Genomic DNA, 12,302 nt, shown 5'->3' with positions numbered 1-12,302 from the left:
AATTTTAGTTTGCTGAAAGTAGCACTAGACACAAAGCAAGCAGTTATAGCATTTTGGTGATACTGGCTCACAATATCTGCATCAGTTCTGTTTCTCCACTTGTAGCCCTCTCTCTTTTTCCTTTTCTTCTTGTTTCTGGGGAAGTTTAGAAACTGGTTGGTTGGAGATAAACCACAGCATCCCAACTTAAAGAATAACATTTGAGAAATGTTATAAGAAAAATGAAAGTGGGCTGTTGGTGGAAACTAAATAAGGAGCAATGTGCTGTTTGGGTTACCTAATCTAACCCAGTCTGCTGTGCATAGATGTCTCTCTGCCTAGCCTGTGTGCATCTGAGCAGCCTCTTGGCCTGTACCCCATGCTGGTTTTCCCTGGGCCTCCCCTGGCTGTAAACAACTTGGTTCACTCAGCTCATTGCTCAGAACTCACAGTTTCTGGAAAACAAAGGATGCAGATCCAAAGAAGACTGTAACTGAAGTGCTTGGGATCTGTCTTATCTGGGTCACAGATAAAGCTATTATGTCATAAGGATAACTGAAACAGAAACTGGGTTCTAGGCTCCACCCTGTCACTGTGACGGATGGACTGTGCCTCCTCCCACAAAGATGTCACAGGCCTCCTCCCCAAACTAAAGATATTTGTCCCTTTCCTAGCCTTGTGGTAAGCTACTTCTTTTATTTGTTCTTTAGCCTCATTCCCATGAATCTCCTATTTTGCTAACTCTTTTACATATCATGCTGAGCTTTTGAAGAGTGTTGAAACACTGAGCTGAGGAGGTGTGCAATCTCACTCCTTTTACTTCCTTGCACCAGGGAAAACAAAAAAACTTCAGGTGCAAACCCCAGAAGTAGGCCATCACACAGTCCTGGGTATGAGTAGCTGAGGGACAGTGTTGCAGGATGAGGTCTAGGAAGAGAGATGTAACAAGTCAGAAACAAAACTTGCTTTTTACTTGCCACCCTCCGTATCAGATTTTATTGCCACCTCATTCACTTGAAAAAAAAATGAGATTTCATAGCAGGCTGGATTTTCAAGAACAGTAAGAAACATCAAGAGAGAATCAATTATTTGAGCTGTTTCGATGTAGCAAATCACACAGGCGGTGAATGCACTGCTTTGGCTTAACTAAAAATTATGTGTTGTGAAACACGGAACACAACATGCAGATAGCAGTGTGTCCATCTGAATAGGCATATCTGAATCGATCCATATAGCTGTCTGATGCCAATATGGTCACACAACTATGTGCTGCAAATGAGGGAAGGTAGAGGCTACAACCCTCACCCTCCCTAATTCCCTTTAAAAACAAACGGTAGTGAAGTCAACAGAAACATAAGAAAGGGGTAGTAGAGTGATACTGAAGACTATTGGTGGTTCACATTGAGCTGATTCTGACTCTCTGTTTGGGTTTCTGTGCAGTATACAGCTTTTCACTCTTCTCACATCACATTTTCTGTCTCCCACCTAGTGCTGCCCAAGTATGAGGTCCTGGTGAAGCTGCCTAAGATGATCACTATTGAGGACAAGGAACTTCCAGTGTCCGTCTGTGGTCTGTGAGTCACAGAGCTGGAGTAAATCTCTCTCAAGCATCCTTCAGTCCTCCTTTCCACTAAGAACTAAATAATAATAATAATAATAATAAAATAAAAAAAGGAATGTTTTTCATATTTTTTAAAGAGATCTTGTGCAGGCAGGCTTGTTCTGCCCTGTATATTCTGAGGCTGCTACTTGACCTTAACAATTCCTTAGAGGATGATGTCAAACCAATCACCAGTTCTCTCTTCTTAGTTTATTCTACATTTTCTCTTTCTGTCTTTACATCTGATCAGTTAGAGCTTCTCTACCACTCCTGAACCTTCCAGTACTTGGGGATGTCAGATCCGACATCACTTAAGCAGGTTGTGTAAAAAACAGTGTTGTAGTTTGTAACTTATACATTGTTCTGCTTGAGCCCCTGTTCACCTGAACCCTTAACTGTTTGTGATACAGAGATACTTCCAACTGACAAAATATTATGCAATATATTTCTGCATTGCTATAGAGACCTCCCACCTAGATCAGGTTCTAATGTAAGAATCTCACCACTATAATGATGGAAACATAATCACTAGAATGATTAGAGTATCAGATTGGGCTTTAAGAAGAAATACTACTATGTAATCCACATAAATTCTTAGGGATGTATGTCTGAATGTGACTCTGACTGCTTATCTCATCATCTAGTATATTGTTTAATACTTTGTGATTATAGTTACACCTATGGAAAACCAGTCCCTGGTTTGGTGAGTGTCCAAGTGTGCCGGAAATTTTCCCATTCTGCTTCACATTGTTATAGAAAAGAAGGAGAAGCTGTATGTGAAGAATTCACCAGGCAGGTGAGCTACAAGATTAAAATGTAGGAGTCCTTATGAGTAATGGGCAGCGTTGCTTAAATTAAGAGGGCAAATCTGTGACTGTTGGTAGATGGTAGGACATCAGTGATAACTGTTCAGGAAAAAGCAGATGTTCTCAGAGGAAGATGTTTTTAAGAGATCAGTCATTAAACTGGAAACAGAAATGAAGAAAACCCCACAGCTGAAATCCTGACTCCAGTGAAATTAGCACAACTAGCAGTTGTGAGGTCTCTGGTATTTATCACCAAACTAGGGAAGAACCTTTGACAGAATGTCATAACTGTGGGAAAGATTGGCAGGGAGCAAAGAGCATAGAGAATGAGAAGACAAGAAGGCAATATATAAATGGGTCAAACACAGAAGGGAAAAAGTAAAAAAATGAGGAGAGTAAAGACAATGAAAGAAGCAGGAAGACAAAACTGAGTTTTGTTTTGGAGTTAATAAGGAAAGGAGTTAATAAGGAAAGCTCTGCATGACTGGAGAACTAAGTATTAAGAACATAAAGACATAAAACATTAAGAACATCTGAGGTTACATGAACAGAAATTAAGCATGTTGTACTGAGCGTTTCTGTTCTACAAGGCACCCAAGTTGTTTCTATTTTCTCTCCAAACCCTTACTTAGGCAGATGCTCATGGGTGTGTTTCTGATGTAGTAAGGACTAAGATATTTCATCTCCGGCGCAGGGGATATAAGATGAGCATTGAGGTGCAAGGCAAGATCACAGAAGATGGTACAGGTATGTGTCACATGGAGGTGGGAAATTAATTGTAGGCTGCAAGAGGTGAGCTTGGCAAAGATGGGGAAGGTAGAATGGCGTGTCTAAAAATCTTAAAGTTCATTAATAATCGCTCTTTATTGTGCTCTCTCTCAGGAATAGTTGTGACTGGAACAGGCTCCTGTGAAATCACATCCATAATGAGCAAAGTCAGCTTTGACCTGTTGGATTCTCATTACAGACCAGGGATCCCACTCTTTGGCAGGGTGGGTAACTTCTGAGATCTTGGAAAGTGTAATGTCACAGCAAACTCATTGGTTGTCAATGGTTTACAAGCCGGTTCAGCCCAGTTCCGTGATTAATGGGGTGGAGGGACACACAGATCTGTCTGGGAAAGGGGGATAGGGAAAGGGTAGGGAGATGGGCCTAAAAACAAAACAATCTGAGGAGGAAAGTTAATTTACTAAATATTATATTGGAATGCAAGATAACAATAATACAGTTGGAATTGAAGCTAATAAATCAAATAAAATGAGAGTGTCCAAAAGCCAAAGGTCTTACTCTAATGCTGAAGGTGAGACAGCTAGGGAGCACACACGCAGAGACAAGCAGAAAGGGAAAAAGTAATGTCCTGTGGCTTGTGAACAGTTTTCTTTCCCTCAGAACAGAAAATGGAAATGAAAAAGTCTTCTGGGGTGTGTAGTTCTTCTCTTCTGAAAACCAGGTATTCAGAAAATTGGCAGTCCATGGAACTGGACACTTTAACTCCCAGTTCTCTACATTATGTTACTGATAACAAAAATCATAAAACCATGACACTGGTGTGCAATTTCATCAATTGGAATAGCAGTGTGTGCAGATGACATAACCTTTGCAAAGGCAGACAAATTACTGTCTGCCAGGGTACCTAAGAAACGCATGTCCCTGAACCTCCCAGCTGTCATCACAGTAAAGAATAGACAGTCTGTTGTTCTGTCATACAAGAGTAACATCAGGGAGCAGCAAGCATGGGCCATTCCTCAAGGAAAATTTAGCCAGGAGCAAAGCAGAGCAGGGATGTTAACAATTTCAAGTTCCACCAATAGTCTAGTGGTCACCAGGCAGCATAAGGCAGTAAGTCAGAGCTGAGCTCAAACAAGGAAGTCCTATCAACATGATGGGAACAGCAGGAGGAAGAGCTGAGTGTAGATCTAACCATGATGCAGGTTAGTCTAATGCTCTGACAAGGCACAAGCCTAATTGAACTCAGAATTGCTGGAGTAAGAGGCAGGTAATATGTGATGAATGTCATCAAAGAGTCTGAATAGAACAATTAAAACTGGCTAAGAAAATCAAGGTGCTAATAGATGAGTTCCATGGGATGATTAGATTGCTTTGCTGATGAAGATCTGCTGCCTCGAACAACTTAGGACTCACCATGCGCATTTCCACATTCTTCTATTTTGTTCTTCTCCATAAGAAACATCTAGCCTAGCAAAGAAGAAGAGGGAGAGGGGGTTTTAGAACTTAGGAATTATTTCTGTTTGTAGCTTAAAATCTGAAGTTTGCTTTTGCTTTTCTAGGTGAAGCTGGTAGATGGTAATGATGTTCCCATTGCCAATGAAACCATCAGGATTTCTGTGAATGGAGACATATACAAAGGAAATTACACTACAGATGAGCAGGGACTATCCTGGTTTTCCATTGATACTACCACGTTCACAGAAGCCTCCCTGGAAATCCGAGTGAGTGGCAGAGACAGGGCAGGGGCCTATCTCTATCTTTTTGTTCAGCAGAGGAAATATATTTATATAAGTCATCAGCCTTTCTTCCAAAAAGGAAATTAAGCAAGTTTTTTGGCAGGTCACCTCTCTACTCTGTCTCCTGTGCATGTTTTTCTAATGTATCTTTTTCTTTACCTTCATCTGAGAATGAGAGATACAGAACACAGCCAGAGTTTGCCCATGGACATCCATATGACTTGTTGCCTGGTTTTAGTCAGCTGTGAATTTTTTATTCTTCTTTATCAGGCTGAATATAAACCTGAACTGAACTGTTATGTCAGTGACTGGATCACGCCTTCACATGAGCATGCCATGCGTAGAATAAGTCGGTTTTACTCCCCCAGTAAGAGCTTCCTCAAAATTGAGCCCAAGTTGGAGATGTTAAGTTGTGGCTCCTCCGCAGAGATCCAGGTGCACTATATCTTCACACCAAAGGTTATTGAACAGCAGAGGAAAATTATCATTTACTATTTGGTAAGAATTGTTTGTTGTTACTTTGATCCATGTCCATAGCAACCATATCATTGCTAGGTGATTAGTCCTTAGCCAGTTGCAGTGGAGGGAGCTTGGAACTGGAAGTATGATCGGTAGCAGTTGGACTTAAACACATTCCCATAATGTTTCCCATGTTGTCTTCTGTTTTCTGTCTTGGGTAGGTTGCCTGTGTTTGCTTAAGACAGAAGAGAGACAAAATGTTGGTGTACAGAATATTGTCAAGACTCTCATTTCTTAATACTCTTCTATCCCATTCCACATTCTGGTTCCTAAATGGTTACAAAACCAGTTTCCTTCTCAGTCTTTTGGTAGATACCTGACCACTGAAACTAAAGTAAGACCTCTAGCTACAGAATTGGAAAAGATTAATAAATTTAGAGCTTTTTTTTTTTTTTTTTTCTATAAATCAATCAGTAATGGAAAGTTCAGGATACCAAGGCAACTGGAAGAAATTGTAATACACTTGTATTGAGGGCAGAGAAGATAAACTAATTCAGCTGTGACTGAGCAATGGTCCATGACTTCTGCTTGGGAAAAGAGAAAGAAACAAGTGAACACTCAGATAGTATTTCTTTCCCCCGAATCTTTTTTTCCTGGCTATTTCATTTAGTAATACTAGCAAAAGAGATGAGATTTCTTCTAGCTATGCAGATCTAGAAGAAATCGGGGGAACAGACATAAAAAACATCTGGGGGAGTTACAAGGACTTATCTCAGTAAGATTACAAGAAAGGGAATAGAGAACTGTGGTAGACATATCCATGTGATTATTTTCAAGACTGTTAACCGTAAATTGAAACATAGGATTCCTGTTTATCCTAGTAGCTTGGGAAAGATTATCTTAATTATAAAGCAGGTAAGCAGTCAGGGAACTTACATTTCATAGGTGTATAAGCCACACCTTGAAATTAAAATACAGTGCTATGACATAGATATCCCCCATAGAGTACGGGAGTGCGCAGTAATTGTATAAAGATCATTTTGGGTTGTAAAAAGAAAACTATTCCTTGAAATGAGGAAATTACAGGCAGCATTCAGGATGTTGTTTTAAATCTGGCTTCAGGTACTTTATTCAAGTACTTGTTGTTTATAGCCTGTGTTCTTCTATTCAAACTCTGTGTGAATTATGGAAATAATTCTGATTCGTTTTTTCTCCACTGTGTTTCACAAAGCAAGTAAGAGTTAAGTGAGGACAATCTTTGGTCATCAGTCTGTTCAAAAATGTTAGAAAAGTGCATATCAATCCACAAACCTTTGTGAGTTCAGAAACAAAGTGCATTTGAACCTGAAATACACATGTAATGTGTACAAAAGTAAAACTGGGTCTGACTAATGAGGAAACACTGGTCTTTTCAAGGAGGGAACATTTCTTGCTTAAAAAACTTAGTAAATTTGAGTCTGACTCTTGCTTAGTATCATCCTTGCTCACAGTTGTTACTACTATTCATGCTCACATATCCTACAGCTTACCCAGTGAACATTCATTTTTCTTCCCTTCATCACCACCAGCAGTAATTATGGAAATCTTTCTCTGTCACACAGGTGATGGCCAAGGGAAGTATTATGTTAGCAGACACCTATGATCTGACTGTGGATCCTGGAAATGGTGAGCAGAAATAAGGATTTTAGCATCTACTATGAGATGGGGATAGGAGGATATAGAGAAATTATTTCAGTTCAAACATTTTAAAAAACTGAAGAAATTTAATTCTTCTTCGATTAAATAGTTTGAGTTGGTTGTGTTTTGTCTGAATTCTTTCTGTTGCTATGCTTTTGACCAAAATATTTTAGAAGATACACAGAAAATACACAGATTTTTTTTTTTCTCAAACAAATGCTTTCCTGCTGAGCAATGTAATCAATTCTGATTGTGAGTACTTATCAATGTTGTAAGATTCACGGATGAGTTGGAAGATATCTCTTTTTCCTTCTGTCTCTCTTTTTTATTTATCTTTGAGGACGTTATTTCTTTCTTTTAAATGTGAAAACATGTATATATATATGTTCCAACTAATGCATGTATTCTGTATGCATAAATGTCCGTGGATTACAGATTTGAATGACTGAGACTGTCTATGTTGCATCTTTAAAAGTCTTTTGACAATGAGACCAGGGAAACCATTTTGGAAGTCTATGAGGATTTGCACCATAGTGGGAATAAACTGTATGCAGAACTAAAAGATCTTGGTTGCTACAAGACATGATGTTGTGAGAGGGTGTTAGAAAACTCTGCTTCCCCTCTAGTTGTAGTAACTAAACTAACACCCTGACTCATATCAAGAGACTTTCTATCACCTTCATACATACTGTGAAATGAAACTCAGGTCCAGTTAGAAAGATCCTTTCAACATAAAGGAGCATTTCTCACTGTAGCTGGGGTAAAAGTTTGGTGTTCCAGGTAAATACTAGCTTAGGACTAACTTTGAGGAACTTTTCTTTCAATCATACTGCAGTCTTGACTGCTGCTGAATGCTACAACTCTCCTTAATTTCTGTGTATGTTCTTCTTTGGTCATCTATTGTTTTGTAGACTGCAGAAGATCTTAGAGCTTGAGGAATAAAGGGGCTAGGAACATTAGGAGGTAAAGCCAGACAATAGCTGGGGAGGATCCAGAGGGCATGTTGAGACCCTCCAAACATCTAATTTGGCTATTACATAATCACTATCACAATTGAATTCAGATGTTCTTCAGCAATAAGCATAGACTTCAGTCATGTAGACTTCATGCCCCTCCTAACTAAAATTATGAACTTCTTTATATCAAGAAGACAAATATATGGGCTGGAACATCTTGTTATATAGCTTAGTATTTCTTCTTTCTTTTAGCTTATGGGATATTCCAGTTGATTTTACCTGTTGAGGCGACAATTGCTCCCCTGGCACAAATGCTTGTCTATACCACTTCACACAGTGGAGAAGTCATTGCTAGTACAGGAGAATTCCAGGTTGAAAGTTGCCTTCTCAATAAAGTAAGTAAAAATCAGCATTTCTGTTTGTTCATGGCCGTAAGTTCAGTTATTAATCCCATCATGGAGGCAGAACTCACAATGGGTTCATGAAATTGTCTCATCAGACACTGACCGAGGTTTAGTTACTAATATTCAGAATAAGTTACAAAGCCGTAACTACAAAAGTGAAGGAAAACATAATAACAAAGATAACTGCTGGTCATTATGAATCACACTAGTAAAAGCTGAATATATTAGAAGAGTTGTAGAGCACTAGCAAAACTCAATTCGCAAAGCTAGATACTTCAGTATCTAAGAGTATCTAACAGCATCTGGAAAACTGGCTACTTTAACCTACTTTTGGTGTTGCAGGTCAACTTGAGTTTTCTACCCAAGGAAGAACTTCCTGCCTCCAACACAAGTCTGAAACTCCATTCCTCACCAAGGTCCCTGTGTGCCCTCCGTGCCGTGGACAGGAGTGTTCTCCTCAGGAAGCCTGAAAATGAGCTCTCTCCCAGCTCTGTAAGTCTTTGCTGTTTCTAGTAGTAAGTAATACAAAAATTAACTAAGTACTTATTAACACCAGAATGGACACAAGGCCATGTATGGCATTCACCATAACTGGTTTTAGTAGCCACATTCTATCACTGGACTGTTAGTTTCTGTGTCTCTGCGAGTGCTAACATTTTTACCTGGTTGTTTGCATTTTCCAAGGTGTATAACCTTCTCCCACTCAAGGAACTCCGGGGCTATAGCTTCAAGGGCTACTACTTGGAAGAAGAAGATGTAAACCCCTGTGTGTCACTTGACAACATATTACTGAATGGATTCACCTATGTACCCATTTCTCCTGATGGTGAAGGTGATGCTTACGAAATTCTCAAAGTAAGCACCAGACTTCGATTTTTCTTTATTTCTTTTCAGAATACAGTATCCTTTCCTCTTCTTCCCCATCTTGAAGGTCTTTTTGAATTAAGTTTGCTGTGAGCTTGCTAATCTGTGTATGCAAGGCCCAGTCCCTGCCTCTGTATGGGCTCATTGCTGATACGTAAGTGCTCCTCTGAGCCGTTAAAACCTTGAGGGGTCTCCTCAGTGCTAGTGCAAAAGCCAGTGAATGGGCTCAAATAAGGAAACAGTCACGAGTACTGGCCTAATAGCAGAAATCCCCTCCTCAGTCATGCAAGTTCTCTGTTTGGTGTAGATAGCGGTTTAATAAAGTTCCAGTTACTGTAATAACCCACAAAAATACCAATCTAAAGAGTCCTGCATGTAATTTTTTGGATACTTTCAATTCAATGCTTTTCACACATCATTTTCACCAAGACAGATGTCCCCAAGGCAGACTATGGTCTTCAAAGCTTTTCATCTAATCATGTCAGGATTTAGCCTTAGGATGAATATATCATGATAAAGCTTCAATAATTGGGTTGAACCAGTCTACTTAGCATTTTATATACAAGCCTTTACTGTTCTGACCAATTCCAGATACATCTATGCTTGGCAGATTAAAAATAGCATAATTTCAAAAGCTTATTTGCTTTTTTATTGTTCTTTCTTTTTGTTTAACAGCTGATAGGCTTAAAAGTCTTCACTAGCAACAAGATCCATAAGCCTGAAGTCTGCCAGCATTACACAGCGCATATGATGGAAAGGAGTTACAGTGGTTCTAGTAAGGAGACCTGCTTCATTTTATCTCCAAACAACTACCTAAGATTTACCATCATGCTTCTTTCTTCTCCTCTACTTCTTTGAATATTAATTACACTAGAACAATCAAACTTTGAACTAAGATACAGCCTTATTCAGGATCACTTCCTTCTGGATTCAATCCTGAAATATGAAACTGATACACCTTATTCTCATCTAAAAAGAAATGTCTGGTTAAGACTGTGCTCAGTGAATTACATGCCAAGCTCTACAGCAAGGATCCCATGGATGCTAAGACCATCCATCTATATTGGATGGACTGCCAGGCATGAAGTGTAGGCTTTGTTCCACCAAATCAGAGTTCACCTATAGAAACCTAAACAATGACAGTCTCTACTTCAAGGTAGTTACATTCCAGCAATAACTAGGGAAATAACTATGGCACAAGTAAGTCAAGGTGATGAGAAGGTGATATGAATCTGTGAGCTGATGTGTTGCGCTGAGGGTGGGAAAATTTTATTCTGTTCCCAGTTTTCCTATTCATACGATTTTAAGAGTCTGTGTAGGTCATTTCATTCTTTGCAGCATCAGTGACTGCAAAGACAGAAAAAAATATTACTGTTTTTCCCAAATGACTGATTTTTTTCATTTTTCCTAAACAACTAGGTTGTGAAACATTTGTTTGTTTGTTTGTTTGTTTGTTTGTTTGTGGTACAGTTGCTCAGCTACTATTACGAACAATAGCCTTTGGTCTTGAGGACGCTCCTAGTCATAACAGATCCGATCTTCTGTTTTGAAATGCCAGATCTGTCTTCAGAGCATGGCCTGAGACTACTCTGCACTATGAAAAGGTGTAGAGTCTTTCAAGACTGAAGGAAAGCCTTTCATAAGGCACAGCACTCTGAAACATTGTCAGAATTGGTCTCCCTACTCTGGAACTGCTTATGTGCTTGTACCTGGAGATGTAAATATTCAGTTCATAAGAATTTGAGATGGAGAAGGGGAAGGATAAGTGTAACTGCAGTTTCTGGCCGTGTATAAATACAATCCGCTAAATGAAATTTATTAAGCTATATGCAACCATAATATCTGGAGGCAGTGAGTTCCACATTTGACTTCCTTAGTGCAACAGAAAAGTACGGTCAGTAGCCTCGTTACAACCAACCCATTTGGTGATCCTGGATTTGCTGGCAGTGGAATTAGAATGATCAACCCCAGTTTCCAGTGAGCAGTTGATGTGAGGTTAAGAATGTAGTACAGGGAATGCTAATTCCAAACAGAGGCAGCTCAGAGTTTGAATCTGTGAGTCTTACCATGATTAAATTTTTCAAGTTGTTCTTTCAGTGTTAGAATTTTACCAAAAAATAACCACTGACTGGAAGCATTGCATCCTCCTTGATTAGAATGGAGTTTGACTTATCTTTTCCTGTAACAAATTTTTTAGTCAGTGCATCGCAACTGCTTGATGATTCAGACTATGCAATGTTAAAAGGGATGGATGCTGGCAGTCCCATGGAGACCATCCGGAAGTACTTCCCTGAGACATGGATTTGGGACATATTTTCAGTGAAGTAAGTGTTTATGGGAATTGGGGCAAAACCTCAGAAGATAGTTAAGCTTCTGTAAAACTGTCAATATTTTGGTGAGGGAATATTTTTAGTAGACAGAGGGATTGCTCAAGGATGCTAAGTACAGGATGTTTTGGGAGGACCTGCAAAACATAATGCCCATATCCCAACTGGACAGAAATTTCCTGTGAATAGTTGCTGTTCATTAGGCTGAGAAAAAAAAATAGATGATCTCCAGAATATGACTGAAACCTTGCTCTCTGTCCCTCACCAGCTCTGAGGGAAATGCTGAACTAGATGTGACCATCCCTGACACCATCACTGAATGGAAAGCCAGTGCATTCTGCATGTCCCCAGACACAGGCTTTGGCCTGTCACCAACAGTGTCCCTCAGAGCCTTCCAGCCTTTTTTTGTAGAGCTCACCCTACCTTACTCTGTAGTGCGTGGTGAGGCCTTCACACTGAAAGCCACTGTTTTCAACTACCTGACAGCCTGCATCAGAGTAAGGAAGACTTAAATCCTTCTTCATACCTGTACCTTCTTGTATACTCTTTGCCTACACCTAGCCTTCTTTCTTATCTCTGACTAGCCTTAGACCCCTTCCTCCCTGAAATTCTTATGTTATACCTTCAACATGCTGGAAATGCCCACATACAACTCCAGCTTCCTGCTCCTTTGCTACAGAAGAAATTGCTAATTTTTCCTAGCACTCTGTCTTCTCCCTTTCTCTCAAGATCATTCCTTGATTACACCTCTCTACAAATGGCAGG

General features: G+C 39.6%; 1 protein-coding gene across 2 annotated transcripts; it reads left to right on the top strand.

The window, feature by feature from the left end:
- Positions 1-64: 64 nt before the first annotated feature.
- Positions 65-12,296, top strand: LOC104912832 (alpha-2-macroglobulin-like). Of its 2 annotated transcripts, XM_031555621.1 has the most exons (14): positions 65-660; positions 1,469-1,553; positions 2,252-2,375; positions 3,018-3,132; positions 3,268-3,377; positions 4,674-4,835; positions 5,121-5,348; positions 6,911-6,974; positions 8,195-8,337; positions 8,689-8,838; positions 9,031-9,201; positions 9,886-9,985; positions 11,408-11,534; positions 11,806-12,296. In XM_031555621.1, the coding sequence occupies exons 2-14, from the start codon at positions 1,507-1,509 to the stop codon at positions 12,047-12,049; spliced, it is 1,785 nt and encodes a 594-aa protein (XP_031411481.1). In that variant the 5' UTR covers positions 65-660; positions 1,469-1,506; the 3' UTR covers positions 12,050-12,296. The 2 variants fall into 2 exon arrangements, with proteins under 2 accessions (XP_031411481.1, XP_031411483.1); XM_031555623.1 differs by lacking the exon at positions 65-660 and having other exon boundaries at positions 701-1,553.
- Positions 12,297-12,302: the final 6 nt, after the last annotated feature.

This window comes from Meleagris gallopavo, chromosome 1 (assembly GCF_000146605.3).
Source record: "Meleagris gallopavo isolate NT-WF06-2002-E0010 breed Aviagen turkey brand Nicholas breeding stock chromosome 1, Turkey_5.1, whole genome shotgun sequence".
NCBI lineage: Eukaryota > Metazoa > Chordata > Aves > Galliformes > Phasianidae > Meleagris > Meleagris gallopavo.
The sequence above is the reverse complement of the archived record's forward strand: the minus strand, read 5'-3'. Positions and strand labels throughout refer to the sequence as shown.

What these genes read in the sequence shown, in the direction of transcription:
- LOC104912832 (XM_031555621.1), top strand. Translation starts at nt 1,507, where the DNA reads ATGATCACTATTGAGGACAAGGAACTTCCAGTGTCCGTCTGTGGTCT. An exon ending in GATCACAGAAGATGGTACAG is followed by an intron (nt 3,133 to 3,267) that starts GTATGTGTCACA and finishes GCTCTCTCTCAG; the next exon opens with GAATAGTTGTGACTGGAACA. An exon ending in AAAGTTGCCTTCTCAATAAA is followed by an intron (nt 8,338 to 8,688) that starts GTAAGTAAAAAT and finishes TTGGTGTTGCAG; the next exon opens with GTCAACTTGAGTTTTCTACC.